This window comes from Diabrotica virgifera, chromosome 4 (genome assembly GCF_917563875.1).
Source record: "Diabrotica virgifera virgifera chromosome 4, PGI_DIABVI_V3a".
NCBI lineage: Eukaryota > Metazoa > Arthropoda > Insecta > Coleoptera > Chrysomelidae > Diabrotica > Diabrotica virgifera.
Window position 1 is genome coordinate 169,119,558 of NC_065446.1, and position 27,578 is coordinate 169,147,135.

A 27,578-nucleotide genomic window follows, 5' to 3' on the forward strand; every position below is an offset into this window, starting at 1 on the left:
CTTAGTAAAAAATTCTTTTAATAATTTATTTAATCTGACTCATTTATATCGGCAATTTAGACATATATTATACATTTTAAAGTAGAGGACTTCCTCTACTGTTAAAATGATATTGCCAATATTTATGAGTTGCTTTCCTGGGACGACTTTACTGGAAGATAGTTCATAAGATTACATGAAATCAACCCCACCTTAATAATATTCGTCACAACAAAAATCATAGCATGTGATCTGTCTTTAAATTTAAAACGACAGCCAAATGCAACGATGACAGTAAAGTTCTCACGTTAGAGATTCCACAGCAAATCACAAGGGAAAACCAGGAAAAAACTCTTGATACTATCCCGACATCGTAAGTATTTGGTCTTCCATTTATTTTACTCTCAAAACTAATACCAAGTTCTGACTTTAATATATATATTTTGTTTAAATTATAAATAATACTAATAATACATAGATATATAAGTAATACTAAAATATAAAATATGTACTAATTCGATATGTTATTTTCTTACTAATCGTGGTATTTTATTTCTATTGACTTCCTCTTTCAGTATGGGTAACCACATCCTACTGCATTCTACCGAGGAATTTGCGACACAATTGGTTTCATTTAGCATAATTAGAGCCGCTTCTTTGATTTTTCTTTTTTTACTATCTGTTTCTTTCAGGACTATATTTGAATATCTCCACTGAACTCTGTGTTCATTATCCCATGCGTGTTGACATATTTGAGATGTATCAAATTCTCTATTTTTACTATAAGACTGATTCACTTATCCTAAAGTTTAATGGTCTTGATGTTTCACCTAAATAAAATTGTTCGCATTCACAAGGTATTTTATAAATGCAATTATTTTTTCTTTCTTGTTCATTGTTAGGTTTAGTTTTAGATAGAATAGACCTCAATATGGTTGTTGTTTTGCATATTGTTGAAATGGTGAATTTATTTCGTATTGTTTTAAGTTTCTCGGATTGTCCTTTTATTTATGATATTGATATTTTCATTTCGGCAAGTTGGTTACGTTGGCGTCCCAAGCAGGTACTGCATGGTTAATTGGACGCATGTTGTAAGTAATACGTTTTCTTCATGGTTATATTTTCTTCTATTCATAACTGTGTCTACTTTTCTCCCCATTTATTCCTTAGGGTAAAAAACCTGAATTGAAATTAAACTAAACAGTAAATAATTACGCAAAGTCAGAATTTATTTTAGAAAATATATATTCAAAGGACAACAAGGAGAGGGAAAATAAAAGAAATGTTATTTTTTTGTGTAATGTCGACAAATATCAAAGTGAGTAAATAAAATAAATATGCCGTATTGTTGTAAAATATATAATTTTAAGGTATACAGGGTGTTTGGTAAAGAATGGGCCATAGCTTAACCTTAGATTCCTGATCTTAAAATAGGCCGATTTAAGCTAACTTACCTTAATACGAAAGTTGATAATAACCAAAACACAGGGTGTCAAAGTTAAACAAAGTTATTTTATTTATTCTTGAATATTTCCTGACAGACATGGGATAATAACACGAAATTTGATAAATGGGGGATATTTGGGACGAGAAATCTAAATTGGTCACCAAAAATGATGTATTACCCAGAGTGCGCCACATACGTCTTTCAGCACTCATTTATTACTTGCATTTTTTTTATCCCCACTCTACATTACTGTTTGAATTAAAACTTTTATTCTGTTAATATTTTTACTTAAAAAAGGTATACTACAGTTATCTTGCTAAACTCAACTCTTTTCGAGATAAACGCATTTTAATTCTGCGGCGCAACATAATTTTTTGCATTATATCATTGTTGTTACACCCGAAAAATAAACTTGAAACCCTAATAATAATTGTGCAAATTCTTATATTTATGTCATTGCATCGCAAATACCATTTAAAGGAATTTGCGATACATTTTTGGAAATTATTATGGTTTAATTTTATTTTTCGGGTGTAACTACAATGATATTATGTTAAAATTGTGTTACATTACAGGTTAAACTGCGTTAAACGGTTAAACGGTTGAGTGTAGCGGGATAATTGTAGTATATTTTTTTAAGTAAAAATATTAAGAGAATAAAAGTTTTAATATACACGTATTTAGAATGGGTAAAAAACATTGAACGTATTAAATGAGCGCGCTGAAAAGCGTGTGTGGCGCCCTCTGGGTAATACATTATTTTTGGTGGTAGAATTTAGATTTCTCATCCCAAAAAATCCCGCCAACAAAATTTCATGCTGTTATCCCATGACTGTTAGGAAATATTCAAGAATAAATAAATAAAAGTTAGCTTAAATCGACCTATTGTTCAGAAATCTGAGGTTAAGCTATGGCCCAATCTTTACCAAACACCGTGTGTATAATTTTAACTTAAACGGAGGTAGGTTACTCTATTTGAGTGTAAACTTTAATTTCGTAGTATAGTTTTGTGAATAAACCAGAAGCAATATCAACGTGCACATAGTTAAACCCAATTCCTGGAGTAACTACTGGTATACTAGTACCTTTGTAAAGATCCTTTATCTGAAAAAGGCGATAACAAAATATTAATATAATAAAAATTATTAAAAATTGCGATTATGCCAATTTGTATTAGGTCTTAGCTATTTCATTTTTGTAAAATGGTATGCGGGAAATCACCCTAGGTATAACAATAATCAAAAAAATCTCCAGCAGGAAATACTAGAACTAGTAGGCCTTAGGATGTGGTCTCCAATAAATGCCGTAATTCGCGTCTGTATGCTTAATACAATAAATAATAGTGTAACGGTCTGTTATCGTACTTCGAACGTAGCATCAAACTGCTGTACACGGATTGATAGGCGGTGGCCACAAATAAACGCCGTACGCTTCCTACACTGTCACGCAGTACGTTGCGTATGTGTGCCGTATACAATAAATAATGGATGCCGCCTCTACTGGATGTCTAAGTGACATCCATGACGCAGTGTCTATCTGCTATGAGCGACATCAGTGGCAACATTTGGAATCAGCGTCTTTAGTCATTTGCGAGCACTGCAACGTATATTATCAACTTAATATTGAAAGTTGAAATATAGCACTTTCCTGGTAAAAAAAAGATCGAAATATTGTTGCCGGCGATCGACAAACGCTCTACCAAACTTACGGCATTTATTGGTGACGACAGCTGACTCTGGACGCGACCTACGGTGTATATTGATCATCATTTTCTATATTTTGTATTGACTACGTGAACTTGCCCCTAAGTCTAGATTGACGCTGTACGTAACCTAGAGCATTTATTAAAGACCACACCCTTAGGGGTATAGATTCGACTCAGAACTTTTCCAAAGGCCATCTAATATTAATAGCTTCGTTAAAACGATTTAAACATAATGTATACGTATAGATGGTCAAATAAACGGTAAGAATATACATTGGTGGTGGATACTGGGCCTACCAGAACCACTATACGCCAGATAGTTATGAACAGACGTAAAAATCTTTTACTAACGAGGTTGCGAATGCGGACTGCAACGGATAAAAAGTCAGCATCCACAGAGAAATCTGTAACCTTTCAGGAATTGGGGCAGAAAAATTTGTCCACATTATTATAGTTGCTGACATCAAAGAGGATATTATATTAGGAATTTACTTATTTAATCTGTGGCGTTACAATCCTTCGTGGGTTTTAGCCGACTCGACAACATGCCTACACTGTTCTCTGTCTTGAGCAACCTCTATCCAATTATCCGCGCCCATAGCTTTCACGTCTCCTGCTATGTTATCTCACTAACGAATTCAAGGGCGTCCGCATGGTCTTCTTCCAGTTGGAACTTCCTCCCACACCAACTTAACAGTTATTTGGTCAGAATGTCATCTGAGGCCCATTGGAGTCTTCTGGACTTTACTTCTTTTAAGATGATGGCGTCTGGTACAGTTCATCGAGCTCTTTGTTAGTTCCTATTGTATATTGTCCTTATGCTTTACCTAGCACAGGCCCAAAGAACTTCCTTAGGATTTTTCTTTCTCAAACACGTATTCTCTCCCCGCTTGCCTTTGTTGTCGTTCAAGTTTCGCTACCATTCCTTGCAGTGGTTCGTATATTGTCTTATCCACTTCTATCTTCGTACGTATTATTAATTGTTTTGATTTTACAAAGTTTTGGACGGCAAAAAGACATCTGTTGCAGGAGTGTATCCCATTGTTTTTTTTTTGTTGGTATCTGCTCTTGTCTTCAATTATTGTTGTTCCAAGATACTTAAATTCTCTAACGCGCTCAAAGTTAAAATCATCGATGGTGATGTTCTGACCGATTCTGTCTCTGCTTTGATTATTGCGGCCCATATACATATATTTCGTCTTATTTTCCTTGATTAGAAGCCGCGCAGTCTCGAACCTCTCGAAAGTTTCCTTCATCCTTAATCGGGTGTTTCCTATTAAATCGATATAGTCTGCAAATGCCAATAGTAAGTTTGGTCATTCTCGATAAAATACTCTAGTTGGTTGTTCGATTCTTGCACTTATGATTATGTGTTCCAGAGCTAAGTTGAAGAGCTGTGGTAAAAGTGCATCTCCCTGTTATATGTTTTTTTATATTAGGAATGAACGTAATGAGTCCGTTCCTAATATAATGTAGTAGTGTACCTAATGGAATGGTCCAAATCAAAGTAGGTAGGTAATGACGAGATACTTATTTATTCACATGCCTTGTAGTGCAGTAGGTGGATATGAGCTATTACCTCCGATTTCCTTGAACTTCCATAGATTTGCATGAAAATTGGTGAGTGGTTAGAGGATATCTCAAGGAACAAAGGTGACATGGTGCCAACTTGCGCTTTTACCCTGGGGGTGGATGCCACCCCTTCTCGTGGGTGAAAATTATTTTATTGAAAATAACCCCATAATTCGATAGAGGGACAAATTCTAAGCAAAATTTGTTATATAAAGTTATTAAAATAAATCAAAACTTTTTGGGTTATTGAAGATCAAAGATTTTAATTTTTCTTGAGAAAAATGCATGTTTTGAACCGATATTTCATCAATAACTCAAAAACTATAAGTTTTTGCAAAAAAGTTAATTTTACCAAAATTGAAGCTAATAAAAAATTAAATAAATCCTTTACTAGAAAAACCTTTTACTTTTAACTAAAAGTGAGTTATGGGTAACTGAATATATATTTTCTTCGGCGAGTAAAAAAATTTTATTATTCAAGCTGAAACAACGGGAAAATGATGCATTTTAAAACATAAACTTATTTAACGTTTGTCAAAGTACTTAAAAATATCTATTAAATGAGCCCCCGAACATGTTAATAGCATAAAATTTATGCACAAAAACTTTTCCAAAATTTATTTTTTTTTTAATTTTTCCAAAGAATGTTATTGTTTTTTTTAAACCTCCGTTTATTTTTAAGATATTAGGTTTATCTAAAAACCGTTTGGAAGTTAATTCCAAGGGCTATTATTTAACCACGTTGAACTTAATTTTTCACATCCCTCACTTTTTTAAAAATAAAAGGTTAAATGGCCCCTATTGCATGGTTTTCACAGCAAAATTTGAGATTTAAACGTTTCTATCTCGGTTATTTATTACCCTATGGAAATAGTAAAACAGGTAAAATATTTGACACAGAATAAAATAAAATTTAGTTATGTACCATTTTTTATGTATATTAAGTATTTTTGGAGTTATCATCAAAAGAATATGAAAATTACAATAATTTTAAAAATTATGATTTTTTTACATTACATCTTTTTTTTTCAAAAGTGTGCATTCTAAAGCAGTCAAAATTATTGAAATAGTTACTTATGCTAACATAAAGAAGTTATTGTAAGGATTATTACAAATGTTAATTTTTGTGGAAATGGCGTATGTTTCATTTTTCACTTTTTCCTAAAAAGTTCGAAAGGGTTCTTTTATTTTCATCATAACTTGCTTAATTTTGACGCTATTAACTTGTTCTGAAGCTCATTTAACAGGTATTCCGAAGTACGTTGACAAAAGTTTAGCAGGTATATTTTATACATTGCATCGTTTTCCCGTTATTTAAGCTTGAATACTTTAATTTGAGTACTCGTCGAGAAAAATGCACATTCAATTGCTAATAACACACTTTGAATTAACATTAGTTTAGTTCTTTAAGTGAGAAATCTATTCAGTTTTTTATTGTCATCAATTTTAGTAATAATAACTATTTTTTAAAAGCTATTGGAATAATGACGAAGAGGTTGAACTTGGAACAACAATTAGAAAGAAATTAGCTACTTATGTCAAGGAAATTCCTGTAAGACTGAATGCCAATGATTACCTAGTGACCATCAAGAAAGAGACAAAAGTGTGTACAAAGAGACAAAATGTGTACTGGTGTATCAATGACGTCCATAATTCGCCAGACGGTAAAATCCGATAATTTCCACGTTAAAAATCGATCAAATTATTACAGTTACTCTAAATCAGGCAGAGAAAACGAAATTAAGAAAATCTCTTCCACGATATCGTGGCATCTTCACATAAAAAGGAAAAAACATAGGAAAAATTACCGTTGCCGAATATAAGATCCATACTGGTAATGACCAGTAAACAATTCATCAAACAGATCGACGAATACCAGAGGAAGCAAGAAAGGAAGCTAAAAGCATTGTTCATAAAATAGAGAAAGACGTGGTGATAGAACCTCATACCAGTCCATGGATCCCTCTCGTAGACCTGATCAAGAAAAAAGACGGAAACACGAGATTTTTCTGTCGAATATCATTTGTTGAACAATGTTATCAATAAAGATAATAGTTATCCTCTTCCTCACCCTACCTCTCAAAATGCGACTTCTCAAATGTTTTGTATATAGGCTTAGGCAAATATGCAAATAAAAAGTATAAAATATGCGCATAAATATGAAGAAATTTACGTAAAATATGCATATTTATCTTGAAAATGCGCATATCATAAAAAGTATTGACAATATTTTCTTATTTACAAAAATATTTACAATAAATATTTACAATATCTTTACATGTTATATTAATTAACATGGATGTGTGTATGTTACAAACTAAGTTTATGTAATTAAATATTTAAGTATTTTAATAAAATAAATAATATTATTTCGAATTCCGTTAACAATAAATTATCAAATGCCGTTAGAAAATTTCCTTTCTAATATTACCTTTAAAGTTTTGACACACTTTTTCTTGACACTCATCCTTTTATTAAAAATGTACTATCTAACAATGATACTTTGGAGGAATCTGATAGTGTTCTGAACAAAACTATAACTTGATTTTATGAATGACAGTTGCTGTTAAAGAATGTTATTTTGGGATGCTTGCTTAGCTTCCAATACAGATTGGCAACTATCATCCGTTAAAAGGTTAATTAGTTTTTTCAAATGAACAAAATGATCAGCATAGAAATTAACTGCTTCCAACTTCCAACCATGTTCCCCATCGTGTTAAAATGGGTTGCGGTCGCAGTGGAACAACAGGAAGCGTATCTCTGTAATATTGTATTCTTACAGGTGATTTCAGGAATATTTTTTGATGCTTGATATTAAACTGTTAACTAGTCAAAAAGTTTTTCTTATTTCCTCCGCAACTCTATTTATTCCATAAGCTATACATGTAACATGTATTAAGTTTGGATACAATAGTGTAATAGTATCTATCTATCTATAGGTTCTATCTTCTGGACACTGCCACCCACATGGGGCAAAGTTATTTATGTTGCCTAAATAGTCCATTCTTTCACGAAATAAATAAAATAAATTTCGACCAAGAGTCAGGATTCTGTTAACCGAGATACGATAGTATCAAGCGGCGCCGCTAGGAGGAGCTTCTCCAACAATGCCTCTCAGAATACCTTAAGAACACTTGGTCATTTTGTACTCTAAACCGAGTAAAGCATGAAAAAGAAAAAGAAAATAATCGTTTTCGTTTTGATTCAATTCGAGTCTCTTGCCATCCTCTGACAGAGTGTTTCTGGTTCTCTACCCTTTATCGAAGAGGCTATTGCAAGTAGACTGAATTGAATCAACTCGAGACGAAGAAGAACTGCATCTATTAAAATATCTGCAGTATATTGTGGTTAGACTGTCCTCTAACGGGGAATGACAAAATAAATAAAATAAATTTCGACCAAGAGTCAGGATTCTGTTAACCGAGATACGATAGTATCAAGCGGCGCCGCTAGGAGGAGCTTCTCCAACAATGCGTCTCAGAATACCTTAAGAACACTTGGTCATTTTGTACTCTAAACCGAGTAAAGCATGACAAAGAAAAAGAAAATAATCGTTTTCGTTTTGATTCAATTCGAGTCTCTTGCCATCCTCTGACACAGTGTTTCTGGGTCTCTACCCTTTATCGAAGAGGCTATTGCAAGTAGACTGAATTGAATCAACTCGAGACGCAGAAGAACTGCATCTATTAAAATATCTGCAGTATATTGTGGTTAGACTGTCCTCTAACGGGGAATGACAAAATAAATAAAATTGAAGAGACTCGAATTGAGTCAAAACGAAAACGATTATTTTCTTTTTCTTTTTCATGCTTTACTCGGTTTAGAGTACAAAATGACCAAGTGTTCTTAAGGTATTCTGAGACGCATTGTTGGAGAAGCTCCTCCTAGCGGCGCCACTTGATACTATCGTATCTCGGTTAACAGAATCCTGACTCTTGGTCGAAATTTATTTTATTTATTTTGTCATTCCCCGTTAGAGGACAGTCTAACCACAATATACTGCAGATATTTTAATAGATGCAGTTCTTCTTCGTCTCGAGTTGATTCAATTCAGTCTACTTGCAATAGCCTCTTCGATAAAGGGTAGAGACCCAGAAACACTGTGTCAGAGGATGGCAAGAGACTCGAATTGAATCAAAACGAAAACGATTATTTTCTTTTTCTTTTTCATGCTTTACTCGGTTTAGAGTACAAAATGACCAAGTGTTCTTAAGGTATTCTGAGACGCATTGTTGGAGAAGCTCCTCCTAGCGGCGCCGCTTGATAATATCGTATCTCGGTTAACAGAATCCTGACTCTTGGTCGAAATTTATTTTATTTATTTTGTCATTCCCCGTTAGAGGACAGTCTAACCACAATATACTGCAGATATTTTAATAGATGCAGTTCTTCTTCGTCTCGAGTTGATTCAATTCAGTCTACTTGCAATAGCCTCTTCGATAAAGGGTAGAGACCCAGAAACACTGTGGCAGAGGATGGCAAGAGACCCGAATTGAATCAAAACGAAAACGATTATTTTCTTTTTCTTCTTCATTCTTTCACGGTTTTTGCTCTAAATTTTAAAGAACCGCTTGTATTGACATGAAATTTGGCATAAGCATAGCTTACATGTGAAAGAAAAAAGTGATATTGTGCCGATGTGTGCTTTTGCCCTGGGAGTGACTTTCACCCCCTCTTGGGGGTGAAAAAATATATGTCCAAAACAGGTCCGGAAATGGGTAAACTGACTAATTTTAAGTAACTTTTGTTCTATAGAGCTTTTTCGCTAAGTCAACACTTTTCTAGTTATTTGCGAGTGAATATGTTCATTTTTCAACAAAATAACCACATTTTTAGACGGTTTTTCACAAATAACTCAAAAAGTAAGTATTTTGTCGAAAAAAACGTTCTTAGCAAAAATATAGCCTATAAAAAAGTATAAAAAATGGTGTACGCTTTAAGTCTCTGGATCTCGTAGAACCAGAGTTATAGCCAATGAAAAATAGATTCATATTCACCAAATTTCAAATAGAATATTTCGACGTGAAATATCCAAAAAACTAAGCACTTTTTGGGGAAAACCCATTATAACTTTTTTGAAGCGTTTAAAAAAAGCTTTATTTATGTTTTTACAAAAAGTTTCTAGCATTAAATTTAAGCAAGTTACGCTGAAAATAAAGATGGTCCCTTTTGTTTTTGCAAAAAAAAATCGGGAAGACCACCACCTAATTAGCAACTTAAATGAAATTAATCGTTGCCACTCCACAAATTATTTTACTTATATTGTGTTTATATGATCTGTAAGTTTCATCGATTCAAAGTGCTTATTTTTGAAAAAATTTGGTTTTAAAATAAAATTTTTAAAAATTTAAATTGTGAAAAATATGCTTTTTTCAAAATAACTTAAAAATTGTTAGAGATACCAATAATCTCGAAACGCAAAAAAGTCAGATTTGCTTTTCACAATATCATGTATTTTTTGTTTTTGTGTTAGACAAAAATTGATCAAGATTTGGTGTTTCTAAATTTGCATACATTCGTGATCAGTGACTCGTTCAACCCATTTAACTACAGCCCTTTCAATAATAAGAACTTTGAACCGATGAAACTTACATATCATATAAACAATATATACACGAGTCAGAAACTTGTGAAGTCGTTACGATTAAGTTCATTTAAAATACTAATTAAGGGGTGATTTTCTCGATTTTTTTACCAAAACCAAAAGGGACTAACTTTATTTTGAGCGTAATTTGTTTAATTTTGATGCTAGAATTTTTTTTTATGAAACAAAAATGAAGCTTTTTTTAAACATTTTAAATAAGTTTTAATGAGTTTTCCCCGAAATGTGGTTCATTTTTGGTTAATTCACGTTAAAGTATTCCATTTGGAATTTGACGAATATGAACCTATTTTTCATTAGCTATAACTCTGCTTCTACTAAATTAAAAGACGTTATATATACACCATTTTTTTAAATTTTTTATAGGCTATATTTTTGCTAAGAATGCTTTTTCGACAAAATACTTACTATTTGACTTATTTGCGAAAAACCGTCTAAAAGCGTGGTTATTTTGTTGAAAAAATGAACATATTCACTGCCAAATAATTCGAAAAGTATTGATTTAGTAAAAAAACTCTATAGAACCAAAGTTACTTAAAATTAGCCAGTTTACCCATTTCCTGACTTTTTTGGACGAATATTTTTTAAACCCTAAGGGGCTAAAAACCACCCCAAGAGCAAAAGCACATATCGGCACAATATCACTTTTTTTCTTTGACTTGTTAGCTGTGCGTATGCCAAATTTCATGTCAATCCAAGCGGTTCTTTAAGATTTAGAGGTTTTGCAATATTTTACCGTTAAAGAATGGACTAAAAGTTAAATCCAGGAAAATTTTACATACCTATCCTATTAATTTAACAAGATTATTTACATTTTTTATAAACTAAAACACATTTAAAGGGATTTAACCTAATATCTTGGTGGCTCAGGCATGCTAATCTGAAATAAAATTTTTGGAGTTATCATCAAAAAATATTAAAATTACAATAATTTTAAAAATTATGATTTTTTTACATTACATCTTTTTTTTCAAAAGTGTGCATTCTAAAGCAGTCAAAATTATTGAAATAGTTACTTATGCTAACATAAAGAAGTTATTGTAAGGATTATTACAAATGTTAATTTTTGTGGAAATGGCGTATGTTTCATTTTTCACTTTTTCCTAAAAAGTTCGAAAGGGTTCTTTTATTTTCATCATAACTTGCTTAATTTTGACGCTATTAACTTGTTCTGAAGCTCATTTAACAGGTATTCCGAAGTACGTTGACAAATGTTTAGCAGGTATATTTTATACATTGCATCGTTTTCCCGTTATTTAAGCTTGAATACTTTAATTTGAGTACTCGTCGAGAAAAATGCACATTCAATTGCTAATAACACACTTTGAATTAACATTAGTTTAGTTCTTTAAGTGAGAAATCTATTCAGTTTTTTATTGTCATCAATTTTTGTAATAATATCTATTTTTTAAAAGCTATTGGAATAATGACGAAGAGGTTGAACTTGGAACAACAATTAGAAAGAAATTAGCTACTTATGTCAAGGAAATTCCTGTAAGACTGAATGCCAATGATTACCTAGTGACCATCAAGAAAGAGACAAAAGTGTGTACAAAGAGACAAAATGTGTACTGGTGTATCAATGACGTCCATAATTCGCCAGACGGTAAAATCCGATAATTTCCACGTTAAAAATCGATCAAATTATTACAGTTACTCTAAATCAGGCAGAGAAAACGAAATTAAGAAAATCTCTTCCACGATATCGTGGCATCTTCACATAAAAAGGAAAAAACATAGGAAAAATTACCGTTGCCGAATATAAGATCCATACTGGTAATGACCAGTAAACAATTCATCAAACAGATCGACGAATACCAGAGGAAGCAAGAAAGGAAGCTAAAAGCATTGTTCATAAAATAGAGAAAGACGTGGTGATAGAACCTCATACCAGTCCATGGATCCCTCTCGTAGACCTGATCAAGAAAAAAGACGGAAACACGAGATTTTTCTGTCGAATATCATTTGTTGAACAATGTTATCAATAAAGATAATAGTTATCCTCTTCCTCACCCTACCTCTCAAAATGCGACTTCTCAAATGTTTTGTATATAGGCTTAGGCAAATATGCAAATAAAAAGTATAAAATATGCGCATAAATATGAAGAAATTTACGTAAAATATGCATATTTATCTTGAAAATGCGCATATCATAAAAAGTATTGACAATATTTTCTTATTTACAAAAATATTTACAATAAATATTTACAATATCTTTACATGTTATATTAATTAACATGGATGTGTGTATGTTACAAACTAAGTTTATGTAATTAAATATTTAAGTATTTTAATAAAATAAATAATATTATTTCGAATTCCGTTAACAATAAATTATCAAATGCCGTTAGAAAATTTCCTTTCTAATATTACCTTTAAAGTTTTGACACACTTTTTCTTGACACTCATCCTTTTATTAAAAATGTACTATCTAACAATGATACTTTGGAGGAATCTGATAGTGTTCTGAACAAAACTATAACTTGATTTTATGAATGACAGTTGCTGTTAAAGAATGTTATTTTGGGATGCTTGCTTAGCTTCCAATACAGATTGGCAACTATCATCCGTTAAAAGGTTAATTAGTTTTTTCAAATGAACAAAATGATCAGCATAGAAATTAACTGCTTCCAACTTCCAACCATGTTCCCCATCGTGTTAAAATGGGTTGCGGTCGCAGTGGAACAACAGGAAGCGTATCTCTGTAATATTGTATTCTTACAGGTGATTTCAGGAATATTTTTTGATGCTTGATATTAAACTGTTAACTAGTCAAAAAGTTTTTCTTATTTCCTCCGCAACTCTATTTATTCCATAAGCTATACATGTAACATGTATTAAGTTTGGATACAATAGTGTAATAGTATCTATCTATCTATAGGTTCTATCTTCTGGACACTGCCACCCACATGGGGCAAAGTTATTTATGTTGCCTAAATAGTCCATTCTTTCACGAAATAAATAAAATAAATTTCGACCAAGAGTCAGGATTCTGTTAACCGAGATACGATATTATCAAGCGGCGCCGCTAGGAGGAGCTTCTCCAACAATGCGTCTCAGAATACCTTAAGAACACTTGGTCATTTTGTACTCTAAACCGAGTAAAGCATGAAAAAGAAAAAGAAAATAATCGTTTTCGTTTTGATTCAATTCGAGTCTCTTGCCATCCTCTGACACAGTGTTTCTGGGTCTCTACCCTTTATCGAAGAGGCTATTGCAAGTAGACTGAATTGAATCAACTCGAGACGAAGAAGAACTGCATCTATTAAAATATCTGCAGTATATTGTGGTTAGACTGTCCTCTAACGGGGAATGACAAAATAAATAAAATAAATTTCGACCAAGAGTCAGGATTTTGTTAACCGAGATACGATAGTATCAAGTGGCGCCGCTAGGAGGAGCTTCTCCAACAATGCGTCTCAGAATACCTTAAGAACACTTGGTCATTTTGTACTCTAAACCGAGTAAAGCATGAAAAAGAAAAAGAAAATAATCGTTTTCGTTTTGACTCAATTCGAGTCTCAATTCCCCGTTAGAGGACAGTCTAACCACAATATACTGCAGATATTTTAATAGATGCAGTTCTTCTTCGTCTCGAGTTGATTCAATTCAGTCTACTTGCAATAGCCTCTTCGATAAAGGGTAGAGACCCAGAAACACTGTGGCAGAGGATGGCAAGAGACCCGAATTGAATCAAAACGAAAACGATTATTTTCTTTTTCTTCTTCATTCTTTCACGGTTTTTGCTCTAAATTTTAAAGAACCGCTTGTATTGACATGAAATTTGGCATAAGCATAGCTTACATGTGAAAGAAAAAAGTGATATTGTGCCGATGTGTGCTTTAGCCCTGGGAGTGACTTTCACCCCCTCTTGGGGGTGAAAAAATATATGTCCAAAACAGGTCCGGAAATGGGTAAACTGACTAATTTTAAGTAACTTTTGTTCTATAGAGCTTTTTCGCTAAGTCAACACTTTTCTAGTTATTTGCGAGTGAATATGTTCATTTTTCAACAAAATAACCACATTTTTAGACGGTTTTTCACAAATAACTCAAAAAGTAAGTATTTTGTCGAAAAAAACGTTCTTAGCAAAAATATAGCCTATAAAAAAGTATAAAAAATGGTGTACGCTTTAAGTCTCTGGATCTCGTAGAACCAGAGTTATAGCCAATGAAAAATAGATTCATATTCACCAAATTTCAAATAGAATATTTCGACGTGAAATATCCAAAAAACTAAGCACTTTTTGGGGAAAACCCATTATAACTTTTTTGAAGTGTTTAAAAAAAGCTTTATTTATGTTTTTACAAAAAGTTTCTAGCATTAAATTTAAGCAAGTTACGCTGAAAATAAAGATGGTCCCTTTTGTTTTTGCAAAAAAAAATCGGGAAGACCACCACCTAATTAGCAACTTAAATGAAATTAATCGTTGCCACTCCACAAATTATTTTACTTATATTGTGTTTATATGATCTGTAAGTTTCATCGATTCAAAGTGCTTATTTTTGAAAAAATTTGGTTTTAAAATAAAATTTTTAAAAATTTAAATTGTGAAAAATATGCTTTTTTCAAAATAACTTAAAAATTGTTAGAGATACCAATAATCTCGAAACGCAAAAAAAGTCAGATTTGCTTTTCACAATATCATGTATTTTTTGTTTTTGTGTTAGACAAAAATTGATCAAGATTTGGTGTTTCTAAATTTGCATACATTCGTGATCAGTGACTCGTTCAACCCATTTAACTACAGCCCTTTCAATAATAAGGACTTTGAACCGATGAAACTTACATATCATATAAACAATATATACACCAGTCAGAAACTTGTGAAGTCGTTACGATTAAGTTCATTTAAAATACTAATTAAGGGGTGATTTTCTCGATTTTTTTACCAAAACCAAAAGGGACTAACTTTATTTTGAGCGTAACTTGTTTAATTTTGATGCTAGAATTTTTTTTTATGAAACAAAAATGAAGCTTTTTTTAAACATTTTAAATAAGTTTTAATGAGTTTTCCCCGAAATGTGGTTCATTTTTGGTTAATTCACGTTAAAATATTCCATTTGGAATTTGACGAATATGAACCTATTTTTCATTAGCTATAACTCTGCTTCTACTAAATAAAAAGACGTTATATATACACCATTTTTTTAAATTTTTTATAGGCTATATTTTTGCTAAGAATGCTTTTTCGACAAAATACTTACTATTTGACTTATTTGCGAAAAACCGTCTAAAAGCGTGGTTATTTTGTTGAAAAAATGAACATATTCACTGCCAAATAATTCGAAAAGTATTGATTTAGTAAAAAAACTCTATAGAACCAAAGTTACTTAAAATTAGCCAGTTTACCCATTTCCTGACTTTCTTTGGACGAATATTTTTTAAACCCTAAGGGGCTAAAAACCACCCCAAGAGCAAAAGCACATATCGGCACAATATCACTTTTTTTCTTTGACTTGTTAGCTGTGCGTATGCCAAATTTCATGTCAATCCAAGCGGTTCTTTAAGATTTAGAGGTTTTGCAATATTTTACCGTTAAAGAATGGACTAAAAGTTAAATCCAGGAAAATTTTACATACCTATCCTATTAATTTAACAAGATTATTTACATTTTTTATAAACTAAAACACATTTAAAGGGATTTAACCTAATATCTTGGTGGCTCAGGCATGCTAATCTGAAATAAAACCTGATGATGGAATTGTAATTCCCAAGAAGGTTTATCCTGATGTAGCCCTTTTTAGGGATTTTATAAGTACCTTTATACCTACCTTTTACAACCAAATTGAAACTTTTTTTGTCATTCATAGTATACAGCCAGCTAAACGAATTTAATTTTCCAGTGGAAATTTTATTAAAATATATTTCCAATTTTTAAAATCTTTGTTTATACCACCGTGTAAATATTTAAAATAAAAAACCAAATAATATATACATATGTACTTATTTTTTGTCACAAAATGAGTAATAAATTTAATACATATCCACAAGTAGCTCTTTGAGAGAAGGTTATATCCAAGTTGAAACACAGTTTATTTTAGGCATTTTCAACGCAAAATAATTATTCACAAATTACAATGACACGTCTTTAAGGCTTTAATTTTACAATAGCATAATTGACCCCCAAAATAAAAATTTTTACCGACATAAAAAACCTACTTGTATAAACTGCAGATTTTGGAACCCTCAAGGAAAAACGTGAAAAAACTATTAGGCCGCTCACTTTTATTAGTTAGGTATTCCGCTACCAAAAATTGAAATACAAAGAGATTATAAAACAAAATTAAATATTAGGATTTCCAAGCCATTTCTAAATGTGAGTAGAAAAATATATATAGTATTTTTACTACATAATGTAATGTGGCAATAATGAAAAGTCACATGCTAATGTTTTGACAGTTCTCTTACGTCAAAAATTTTGACCTACGTAATGTCGCTTTTGTAGTAAAAATACTATAGTTATGACCAAAACTCCAAATTACTTATATGAATTTTATGCACACTTTTATAAAAATATGCAATATTTGGTATTTTTGCATTTTTATGCATATTATTTATGCAAAATATACAATTTGCATATTTGCCTAAGTCCAGTTATGTATCCCCGGTTTTGATGTATGGATTGGAGGCGCAAACAACAACAGCACTATTAATGAAAAAAGAAAAGGTCTTCTAAATGTGGACTTACTGACGTATATCACGTATACCCTGGACCAAGCACGTGACCAACTAGGAGGTCGTACGCCGGATAGGTAAGGAGGAGAGCCAGGAATAACTCAGTTAACTATCCAAGGGAACATAGACAACAGAAGGGGTCAAGGCAGGAGGAGATACTCGTGGCTTTAAAATTTGCGTCAATCGTTAAGATTGTCATCAGCCGAATTAATCAGATCTTCCGTAAACAAAGTAAGAACAGGAATGTTAGTTGCCAACGTTCGGAACTGGCGAGGCACGTTTAGACGAAGAAGAATGTTTAGGTTAAAATAACTCAAAGTTATAAGATTAATGAAATATACAGCGTGTCTGTGGATACAGTGGATGAGAATTGCCAAGAGTAGAAATCGATGGAAGCAAATGGAAAAGGCCTATGTCCAGCAGTGGACGAACACAGGCTGAAGAAGAAGAAGAAGAAGACAGCGTGTCTACTTGAGTGGGAAACATATGGGAAACTTTTTTATTATTAATTTTACGAAAAAAAGTTATTCTTTATAAAAAGTTCTGCATGCCCCAAAACCTAAGATTCAATCATCAGATATCAAATTTTCTGAATATTATACGAGGTATGTCAAAAAATATGAATTTCGGTCAAGGGTAAAGTACCTTTATTTCTCTCAATATCGAAAATTCTTATGATAAAAAGTTGTTTGGAATTAAAAACTAAGATAAAATATGCAATTACATGCTTCTTATTGAAAAAAAAATTTTTCTCTTTAAGGATACCCAACATTGTTTTTAATTATTACAAATATGATAACTCGTTTATTATTCATTTTACGAAAAAAAGTTATTCTTCGTAAAAAGCTTTGCATGGTCTAAAATCTAAGACACAACCATGATATATCAACTTTTATTAATTTTATACGAGGTGTGTCAAAAAATATGAAATTCGCTCAATATTATAGCACCTTTATATTTCACAGTATTTCAATTAGAAGGATGTAATTGCATATTGACACATAGTTTTTAGTTCTAAACAACTTTTTTAATAACTGTTTTCAATATTGTGAAAAATAAAGGTACTTTACTCTTGAGTGAAATTCATATTTTTTACATAACTCGTATAAAATTAATAAAATGTGATATCTGTTGGTTGCATCTTCGGTCTTATGACCTACAGAGTTTTTTATAAAGGATACCTTTTTTTCGTAAAAGTAATAATAAAAGAGTTACCGTATGTGTAATGAATCAAAACGAAGTTAGTATCAATAAATTTGAGAAAAATTTGGAAAATATTTTTTTCCAATTAGAAGCATGTAATTGCATATTTTAGCTTAGTTTTTATTTCCAAACAACTTTTCAGAATAAGCATTTTCGATATTGAGAGAAATAAAGGTACTTTACTCTTGAACGAAGTTCATATTTTTTGACATACCTCGTATAATATTCAGAAAATTTGATATCTGATGATTGAATCTTAGGTTTTGGGGCATGCAGAACTTTTTATAAAGAATAACTTTTTTTCGTAAAATTAATAATAAAAAAGTTACCCATATGTTTCCAACTCAAGTAGACACGCTGTATTAAAATTTGGATACTTGACTCGCATTACATGAGGCATAAAGAAATTGTAGATACAAAGACAAATCTCATAATGAGCGAGAATATGATTATTAACAATAATACCATACAACAAACAAACACTTAAGAATATCTGGGACACGAAATCAAAATAAATATATTATATGTATATAAACATATAAAATAAAATGATGTCAGTGAAATTTTGTAATTGATAAAGAGGTATTGAATGTTGTGTGTGTACGCTCCTCAAACAGATCTGGGTGAGAATGAAAGAAGAGTTTTCTATGACCAATTAGGACACGTACTGAGTGATATTCCAGCAGAGGAGAAAGTTATAATAGGAGGTGATTTCATTGCACATGCGGGCCGAGCTAAGGCAGGATATGAAACAACATATGGGGGATTAGGCTTCGGAAATAGAAATGAAGCTGGAAATGATATGCTTGAATTAGCAACAGCATTGGATATGGCGATTGTTAACACATTCTTTAAAAAGAGAGAAACTCAACTTATTACCTACAAAAGTGGACAACATCAATCCCAAATAGACTACTTCATGATAAGGAAAGAAGACATACGTGAATGCAAGGACTGCAAGGTAATAGTTAGTGAGACAGTCAGCCAACAACATAAGCTGCTTGTTCTGGACATCGAAGTAAAAAGCAAAACTAAACAAAAATATAGGAGGGGACCACAAAAAATCAAGTGGTGGATGTAAAAGGTGAGAAATAAGGTCTATTCAGGGAAAGAATAGTAGAAAAAATATGTTGGAATATAAAAGGAAGCCCTAACACAATTTGGAGAAAATTGGCCAACATTATTAGAGAGACTGCTATTGAAATACTTGGGAAAACGTCAGGAAAGAAGTTTGAGGATAAAGAGACTTGGTGGTGGTCAAACGAAGTACAAGGAAAAATAAAAGAGAGGCGAACATTAAATAAAAAGTGGCAAGAAACCAGATCCGACACAGATCTTCAAAACTATATGGTGACGAAAAAGGAAGCGAAAGTAGCAGTAGCAAAAGCCAAGGCAGAAGCGTATTCAAGCCTATACGATCAACTTGATACCAGGGAAGGCGAAACGAAGATACATATGTAAAATAGCCAAACAGGCCAAACATAGCCAAACGAGGAAGTGGCCCAAGCGCTTCAAAAAAAAAAGAAAGGAAAAGCGGTAGGACCAGATGATATTCCTGGGAAAGTATGGAGAGCATTAGGAGAGACAGGAACAAGGTGGCTAGCAGGTTTATTTAATAGAATTATGGAAGTTGGACAAATGCCAGGCGAATGGAGAAGCAGTATTCTAGTACCTTTCTACAAAAACAAGGGAGATATACAACAATGTACAAACTACAGGGCTATAAAGCTGCTTAGCCACACCATGAAAATATGGGAAAGAGTAATTGATAGACGGATTCGTGAAGAGACCGAAATATCCGAGAATCAGTTTGGCTTTATGCAGGGCAGATCAATAGAAGAGTAAAGAAACAAACGCTCATATGGTATTCATTGATCTTGAGAAAGCATATGATAGAGTTCCTCGAGAGATTCTGTGGTGGGCACTCAATAAGAAAGGACTCTCTGGTGAATATGTAAAGATTGTAAGGGATGTGTATGAGGGAGGGACGACTAGTGTTAGGACAGGTGTGGGAGAGACTGATAAATTTCATGTGAAAGTAGGATTGCACCAAGGCTGGGTGCTTAGTCCGTATTTATTCTCATTAGTTTTGGACCCGATAACAGCGAAACTACAGGGTAACATTCCATGGTGCTTAATATATGCTGATTATGTCGTGTTAGTAGGAACTAGTGAAAGAGACTTGGAGCAAAAACTGGAACAGTGGGGACAAGCTCTGGAGGAAAAAGGTTTAAAGCTTAGTAGGACAAAGAAAAAGTGTTTGAAATGTTCATTTAAAAATGGAGTTACTACAAATAACGTGGTATTTTTGGATGGTGAACTGATTGTAAAAAGCAATAGTTTTAAGTACCTGGGATCGATATTACAGAGTAATGAAGAAATAGATGGAGATGCATGCAGTAGAATTAGAGCTGGATGGATGAAGTGGAAAAAAGTGAGTGGTGTGCTGTGTGACAGGAAAATTCCAATGAAGTTGAAGGAAAAATTCTATAAAATAGCCATAAGACCGGCTATGATGTACAGAACTGAATATTGGGCAGTGAAAAAGAAATAGGAACAACGAATGCATGTGGCGGAAATAATAATGCTTAGATGGATGAGTGGAGTGACAAAAAGTATAAAATTAAAAATGAGTATAGTAGGGGAAGTCTAGGTGTGGCACCAATTGACGCCAAAATGAGAGAGCATATATTGAGATGGTTTGGTCATGTTCAACGTCGAGGCGCTAATCACTCAGTATGAAGAATTGCAGAGGTGCAAATTCCTGGAAGGAGTAGGAGAGGAATATAAAAAAAGACGTGGGGTGAGACGATTAGGCAGGACATTTTGGTAAAGGGGATTAATACTGATATGATTCAAGATAGAAAAGTATGGGGAAATGCAATAAGGGAAGCCGACCCCACATAGGGATAAGGCAAAGAGAATGATGATGAATCAAACACATAAAATATAGATGCGAATAAGACTGACATGGGGAGTATTTGGCAAACTAAGCTATACTGTAAAAAGTTCAGTACCCATGTGTCTCAAACGAAAGGTTGTCCCCAATGGGTTTTGCTAGTATCTACAAAATTATAGAGCAGAGACTTTAACACTGAGGCAAAAATCCGCGAATGAACTTATGAGTTACAGAACAAGACATGGAACGTACAGTACAATGCTGAGCACGAGCCCTCTAAACCTCAATAACAAACCAAAAAATCAGGCAAATATCAGGAATTCAAGAAGTCATCGAAAGAACTAGGACGCTTAAGTGGAACTGGGTAGGGCACTTAAGCCAGAATGTAAGATGAACGATAAACAAGACGAATCGTGGAATGGAGGCCCAAAAACTATAAAAGAAACCGAGGACGACCACCGACTAGATGGACCGACGATATAAAAAGAGTAGCGGGGAATTGGCTACAAGAGGCTTAGTGTAGAGAACACTGAAAAGAACTGAGGGAGGCCTTTGTCCAGCAGCGGACGCGATTGACTGATTGATGATGATGATGAAGGAAATTGTTAGAAGATATCAAAAAGAATTCAGTAATAATTGATTTTAAAGTACTTACCAGTATACATGTAATCTGTGATGTATAGAATCCAGTGGTAGGGTAGCGTACATGTATCGGTTGATTATAATCCATTGAGAGTTTTTCGTCATTCTGCATGTATCCTCTGACAAATAAATTGGAAAATATTAATATAAAACTTACAGTTAAGAAAAAAACGAGGTTATGGTCCTGACAGTGGTAATATATTTATGTCACGTTGTAAACCGTTGAGAAATTTATCAGTTTTTAAAGGATAAAATCACAGTTTAAAATTATTTTGTTACTTCCTCCACATAGTTATAGTTCAAACTTCATGTCAACTTAGCAAACCTGACGTGAGTACAAAGAATTACCTGATATTATTTATATTAATAAAAATATAACCTATAAAATACCGAAGAAATATAAATCAGACCAGTTTTGGGGCAAGATCTACACAAGTTTTTGAACCGGCGACAGGGCCGGCTTTGCAGCGTCTCCGAAATTAATCAATCATGACTTCGAATAACACCATAAAAACTACCCACACTTCATCTCACATCCTCATATTCCAGTGTTGTTAACACATTTAAAGATCCAACAAAAGACCAAGCCATAATTCGTTCTAGTATTGAAGAAACCAAAGTTCAAGAGTAAATCATAGCCATCGGTTCACTAGTTTGTCCACGTAACGTATCCTTCGCTTCCAGAATCGCCAACAATAGGATATGTTATCTTCCTTTTAAAAATATAGTTGACTCACTGCTGCATTCTCACAAGTATGATAATATAAAAGAAACTCAAATAGAAATAAGAAGACTTACCAAGCCAGCTCAAAGAATGATAATATCAAATGCTTGTCCTACTGTCCCAACTACGTTAATTGAACAAGAACTACGAAAGATAAAGAATCTCTAAATTGACTTTTCTAAGAGTAGGAATGCCTGAAAGCGAATACAGCCATGTCTTGAGTTTTAGAAGGCGAAGGTTTATCACACCTTTATAAAATATCTCCATTCCTGATTCTTTCATTATCTCTCACGACAATACCACTTATAGATTATAACTTTTCATGAAGGATTTAACTACAAAATGCAAGACTATTCGTCACCAGGAAACAGAATGCTCTGACAAAGAAAACACAACCACTTCTAATCCAACCACTTCTGATTCAAGCACTTTTAACCCAACAATTTCTAATGAGCATCTTGAAACTTTCCAAAACATACAATCTACACCAAATACATCTAATAATCAAACAGAACAAGAACTCTCTGACAAAGCTAACTCATCCACTTCTAACGCATACCCAAAAACTTCCCAACACAGGTATCTAATAACCATAACCAAACAGAACAAACTATGGAAATTGACGACATGACAAGATCTATAAATAATACAAGCGAATCAACCTCCTTAAAAGTCCCAACATCATCAACTTCTAACAATATTATCAGTCCTACTCCAATAGACACAGCACCATCTCCAGTTACTCCAAACGTCACCAAATAACTAAAAAGGCTCATCTCATCTTTTCCAGACATTAACGAAAACACCCCACAGACCGATCTTCACAGATCTCCACTTCTCCTGTAGCAAGGAAATAAAAAAAAAGACAAAATCATCAAAAATAAATTCTTGCGAAGATATTTTGTTTTCCCTAGCCCTTTGTTTGGCAAGAATATAACCAGCTATAATACATTAGTTATTTTCAAGATCTGGGAATCTTGATTTTTTTTTATTATTAGTCAACTTAAAAAAAAATAAAATCTACCCTTAACGAAGGGGATGATATATACAAGTTGATACACTGCCACGAGTCCCATATTTAAGATGGTTATGATTTTGTATCCATATGGATATTGCGCCAGTTAAGGTAATACAATACGACATACAAAAAAATCATCTTCAACGAAAGAAAACAAATTTAATATATTTCAGGTAAATCAAAAACATTATTTAAGCTTAAATAAAATAAAATTATTTCTATGATACGTCAAAAAGCAATTTCTGTCCTTTTCAAGGTATATTCGGAAGGTATTCTGGGCGACAGTGGCACATTTCAAGCACTGAATTTGGCTTTGTGCCTTCATAACTGGTTATAACACGTGATAACTTCTATATTTATGTAGTTTCTCCAAGGTGAATTGGATTGAACGGTCATTTGTACAGCATATATGTTTGTTCTGCACACAATCATTTCCAAAAGATCATTAATTTGACATATACTTGCAGAAATATTCAAACTCAGTTGGTAAATTTTGATATTGTGAAATTGGTGGTTCTCTCTCTCCCACCTCAATCGGCCAGTGCAACGATTTATCCGCAAGCAAGTATTGCCTTTTTTCAGACTTTTCACCCTTAATTTTTTATTAGCTTTCAAAGGAGGCGTGGATTTTTCTTTTTTCAAAGAAGTACAGGCTGCTATCACCATTGGAGATTTGGCCCGTTTTCTTTGGCTCGTTCGTATTGGTGTTTTTACTGACGCAGTGCTCGGATCTACAGTACTCTTAGGAGTTATCAAAATCCGCTTCTTCGTCATCATTCATAATAAGAGCAGCTTCTGCAGCTAGTACAACAGTAACCGTGGGTTGGTCCAACGATTGATATTCAACAATAATAGTCGGCATCACTGAACATATTTGTTGGTTTCAAAAGTTGTGAAAGAATAGCTCGGCAAGAGGCATCGGGAGCAGCATCGATTTTCAGCTCCTTTAAGCAAATTGAGCGAATGTAATAACAAATAGAGCTACTGTCTCAAAAATTAAAATAGCTATGATGATTGACAACCTCCGTAGCGGAAATGGCATAACGAAGAAGAACAGCCAATACGCCTTGTATGAAGCAGTGGCATAAACGCTGTAATTTAAAGTAACAAAAATTACATGAAGTATTTGCAAACCTATAGATATCAGCCAAAGCTTTATTTATACTAATAGCAAAATTAATAATATTGAAAACATTAAATATATTACTAAAAGATTTTTAAATTAAAAACTTATTGGTAAATTTCTCTGGTGACACCTCCAAGGCTTCTACAATTTGCAAGCCAAATGGATGCTGCAGTGAAGACAAAGGGAAGGAATTCTACACTATGCAATTCACATCCCCGTCTGCAGCTCGGTAAAGTTCCAACGGAAAATGCACCTGATTACTCTACGGAGTAATACGACTATAAAATAAAAATGTATACCATTTTTATTCAGCGGCAATGCGAAGGCAAAACAATCTTACTTTTCAATTAGAATACGGAGCGCAGTCCAGTCCTCTGAATCGCGATTTTCGGCTCTTATTGGAGCCTCATCGGAAAGAACGTAGGCACTGTTCTCCATACCCCAATTGACTAGCGTCGAGAGTTTTTCCCACCCATTGCAACCGAAGTGAAGGTATTAGGTGACTAGTGTCATCTGGCAATTGAAAGATGAAGTTAGTTTTCAATCCTAATAGCAAAATTAATAATATTGAAAATATTAAAGATATTACTAAAAGATTTTTAAATTGAAAACTTATTGGTAAATTTCCCTGGTGACACCTCCAAGGCTTCTACAATTTGCAAGCCAAATGGATGCAGCAGTGAAGACAAAGGGAAGGAATTATGTAAAAGTATGTAGAGTGGGGGATAAACAAAATTGAATGTATTAAATGAGCACTGAAATACATATGTGGCGCCCTCTGGGAAATACATCATTTTTGGTGGCGAATTTAGATTTCTCGTTCCAATAAAACCCCGCTTACCAAATTTCGTGTTGTTATCCCATGCCTGTCACGAAATATTCAAGAATAAATAAAATAAAAGTTTAACTTTAACACCCTGTATTTCGGCTATTATCAACTTTCGTACTAAGGTAAGTTAGCTTAAATCGACCTATTTTAAGCTCTGGAATCTAAAGTTAAGCTATGGCCCATTCTTGACCAAACACCCTGTATATTGCTAACCTTTCTGAAGGCAATGGTACCTGATTTAAGCCTTTAGTCGTATTCTCATAATTAAAGTTATGAAGTTTTTAAAGTAGAAGATGAAGATTCGTGAATTGCAAAGTTAATTCGCGAATGTTTAGTGACGAAATTTGAAATTTAGCTTTTTAATCACGTTTATGTTAAAACATCGAGTACAAAGAAGTTTTCTGGAAAGTTTTAGAATAAAATTTTTTATAATAAAAAAATGGTTCACATTTATTCTAGACGTTATACATCCCCAAAACGCTTATTTTTCGAGAAACTGACCATGGGCGGTGAATGGCTAATTTTGGTCTGACTTTATGTTTTGAATGGTGCTAAAAACAAAAATGAGTTTTAATTTTAATTTTTTTTTAGGGGAACATTGTCAAAACCGCAATTTTAACCTACAAATTAAAAAAAATTGTGTTTAACTGGCCACAACTATGTTTCATATTAATATTTTTTTTTGAAATTTTTTCAGCATATATTTCTCACCTTTGTGAAGACTATGAGAACGGTTGTAGGCTTTCAGTCTTATACTCATAAAAGTTATGCATTTTTTAAAATAAAAATTACAGATTCGTGAAATACAAAGGCAAATCGCAAGTGACAAAATTTGAAATTTATCTTTCTGATCACGTTTGTGTTAAAATATAGTGTCCAAAGAAGTTTTATGGAGAGTTTTGGATCTACATCAGTTATAGAAAAAAAATGATGCAACTTTCAATTTTAAGAAAAACGTAATTTAATTTTTTTTATCTTTAGGGTAAAATTGCGATTTTGATAATGTTCTCCTACATAAAATTTATAATAAACCTCATTTTCGTTTTCAGCGCCATCAAAAAAATAAAGGTAAAACTTAAATTAGCCATTCACCACCCATGGCCAGTATCTCGAAATACAGTATAAGTATTTTGAGGATTTATAACGTCGATATTAAAAGTTGCACCATTTTTTATTTCTACAAAATATTTTGATCTAAAACTTTCAAGACAACTTCTTGTACTCTATATTTTAACATAAATGTGATTAAAAACCTAAATTTCAAATTTCGTCACTTAACTTTTGCGACTAAATTTGGCAGTTCAGGAATCTGCACCTTTTGCTGTAAAAAACTCATAACTTTTGTTATAACAAGACTAAGAGCTTAAAACAGGAACATTTGACTTCAGAAAGGTGAGTGCTATATACCGTAAAAATTGCAGAAAAAAATATTAAAATGGAACAGACGTGTTGCGAGGTAAACGTAAAAAACGTGATTTCATCTTTTTTTTAGGGTGAAATTGAGATTTGACAATGTTTCCATTCATAAAATTCAAAATAAACCTCATTTTAGTTATCAGTACCACCAAAAATATAAAGTATGACTAAAATTAGCCATTCACCTCACCGTGGTCAGTATCTCGAGAAATAAGCGTTTTTGGGGATGTTACTCGTCTATTAAAACTATGTGCATTTTAGGCTATTATTAAGCTAACAAAGAAGAACTACTTTAGCGTTACTTACGGTTTCGCCGTATTTTGACATGCGACCACATCCTCACTTTGAATATGTCCTACAAGACAACTTACGACACCTAAAATAAAAACAATTTTGGACATTTTGATAAACTTGAAAACTGTGTGTTTTTAGGAGTAAACCAATAGTTTTAGTTGATCTGTTAGGTTTTATATAATCTCAAAACATACTCAATGATAAGATAGTTTCTTAATCAATAGATTATTTTTTCCATACAACTATTATTGTTCTGGATTAAAAAAAACTACATGGTTTTATCATATTTATGAATAAATATTATTTTTGTAAGTTTACCTGATTTTTATAAGATTTATGATATTAGTTTATGATACTAGATTAAGAAATAATATTTATATACTGGGTGGTGAAGCGTCAAATGGGGCATAGGAGATTCAATGGAAAACTTTAAACTTTTGAATC

The 27,578-nt window shown here is 32.8% G+C and overlaps 1 protein-coding gene across 3 annotated transcripts; it reads right to left on the reverse strand.

Annotated features, from left to right (window-relative positions):
* Window positions 1-1,262: 1,262 nt before the first annotated feature.
* Window positions 1,263-27,313, reverse strand: LOC126883225 (uncharacterized). 3 transcript variants are annotated; one of them, XM_050648503.1, is made up of 3 exons: window positions 27,147-27,313; window positions 21,741-21,846; window positions 1,263-2,530 (listed from the first exon to the last, which is right to left on the reverse strand). In XM_050648503.1, the coding sequence occupies exons 1-3, from the start codon at window positions 27,239-27,241 to the stop codon at window positions 2,393-2,395; spliced, it is 339 nt and encodes a 112-aa protein (XP_050504460.1). In that variant the 5' UTR covers window positions 27,242-27,313; the 3' UTR covers window positions 1,263-2,392. The 3 variants fall into 3 exon arrangements, with proteins under 3 accessions (XP_050504460.1, XP_050504462.1, XP_050504461.1); XM_050648505.1 differs by lacking the exon at window positions 1,263-2,530 and adding an exon at window positions 10,999-11,185; XM_050648504.1 differs by lacking the exon at window positions 1,263-2,530 and adding an exon at window positions 15,801-15,985.
* Between the last annotated feature and the right edge of the window lie 265 nt (window positions 27,314-27,578).

Bases quoted from the DNA above. Each gene is read 5' to 3' on its own strand.
- LOC126883225 (XM_050648503.1), bottom strand. From the start codon at position 27,241: ATGTCCAAAATTGTTTTTATTTTAGGTGTCGTAAGTTGTCTTGTAGGA. The intron at 21,847-27,146 runs GTAAGTAACGCT...TTTATTTGTCAG, and splicing joins TGTCAAAATACGGCGAAACC to AGGATACATGCAGAATGACG. The intron at 2,531-21,740 runs GTAAGTACTTTA...CGCCTTTTTCAG, and splicing joins CACAGATTACATGTATACTG to ATAAAGGATCTTTACAAAGG.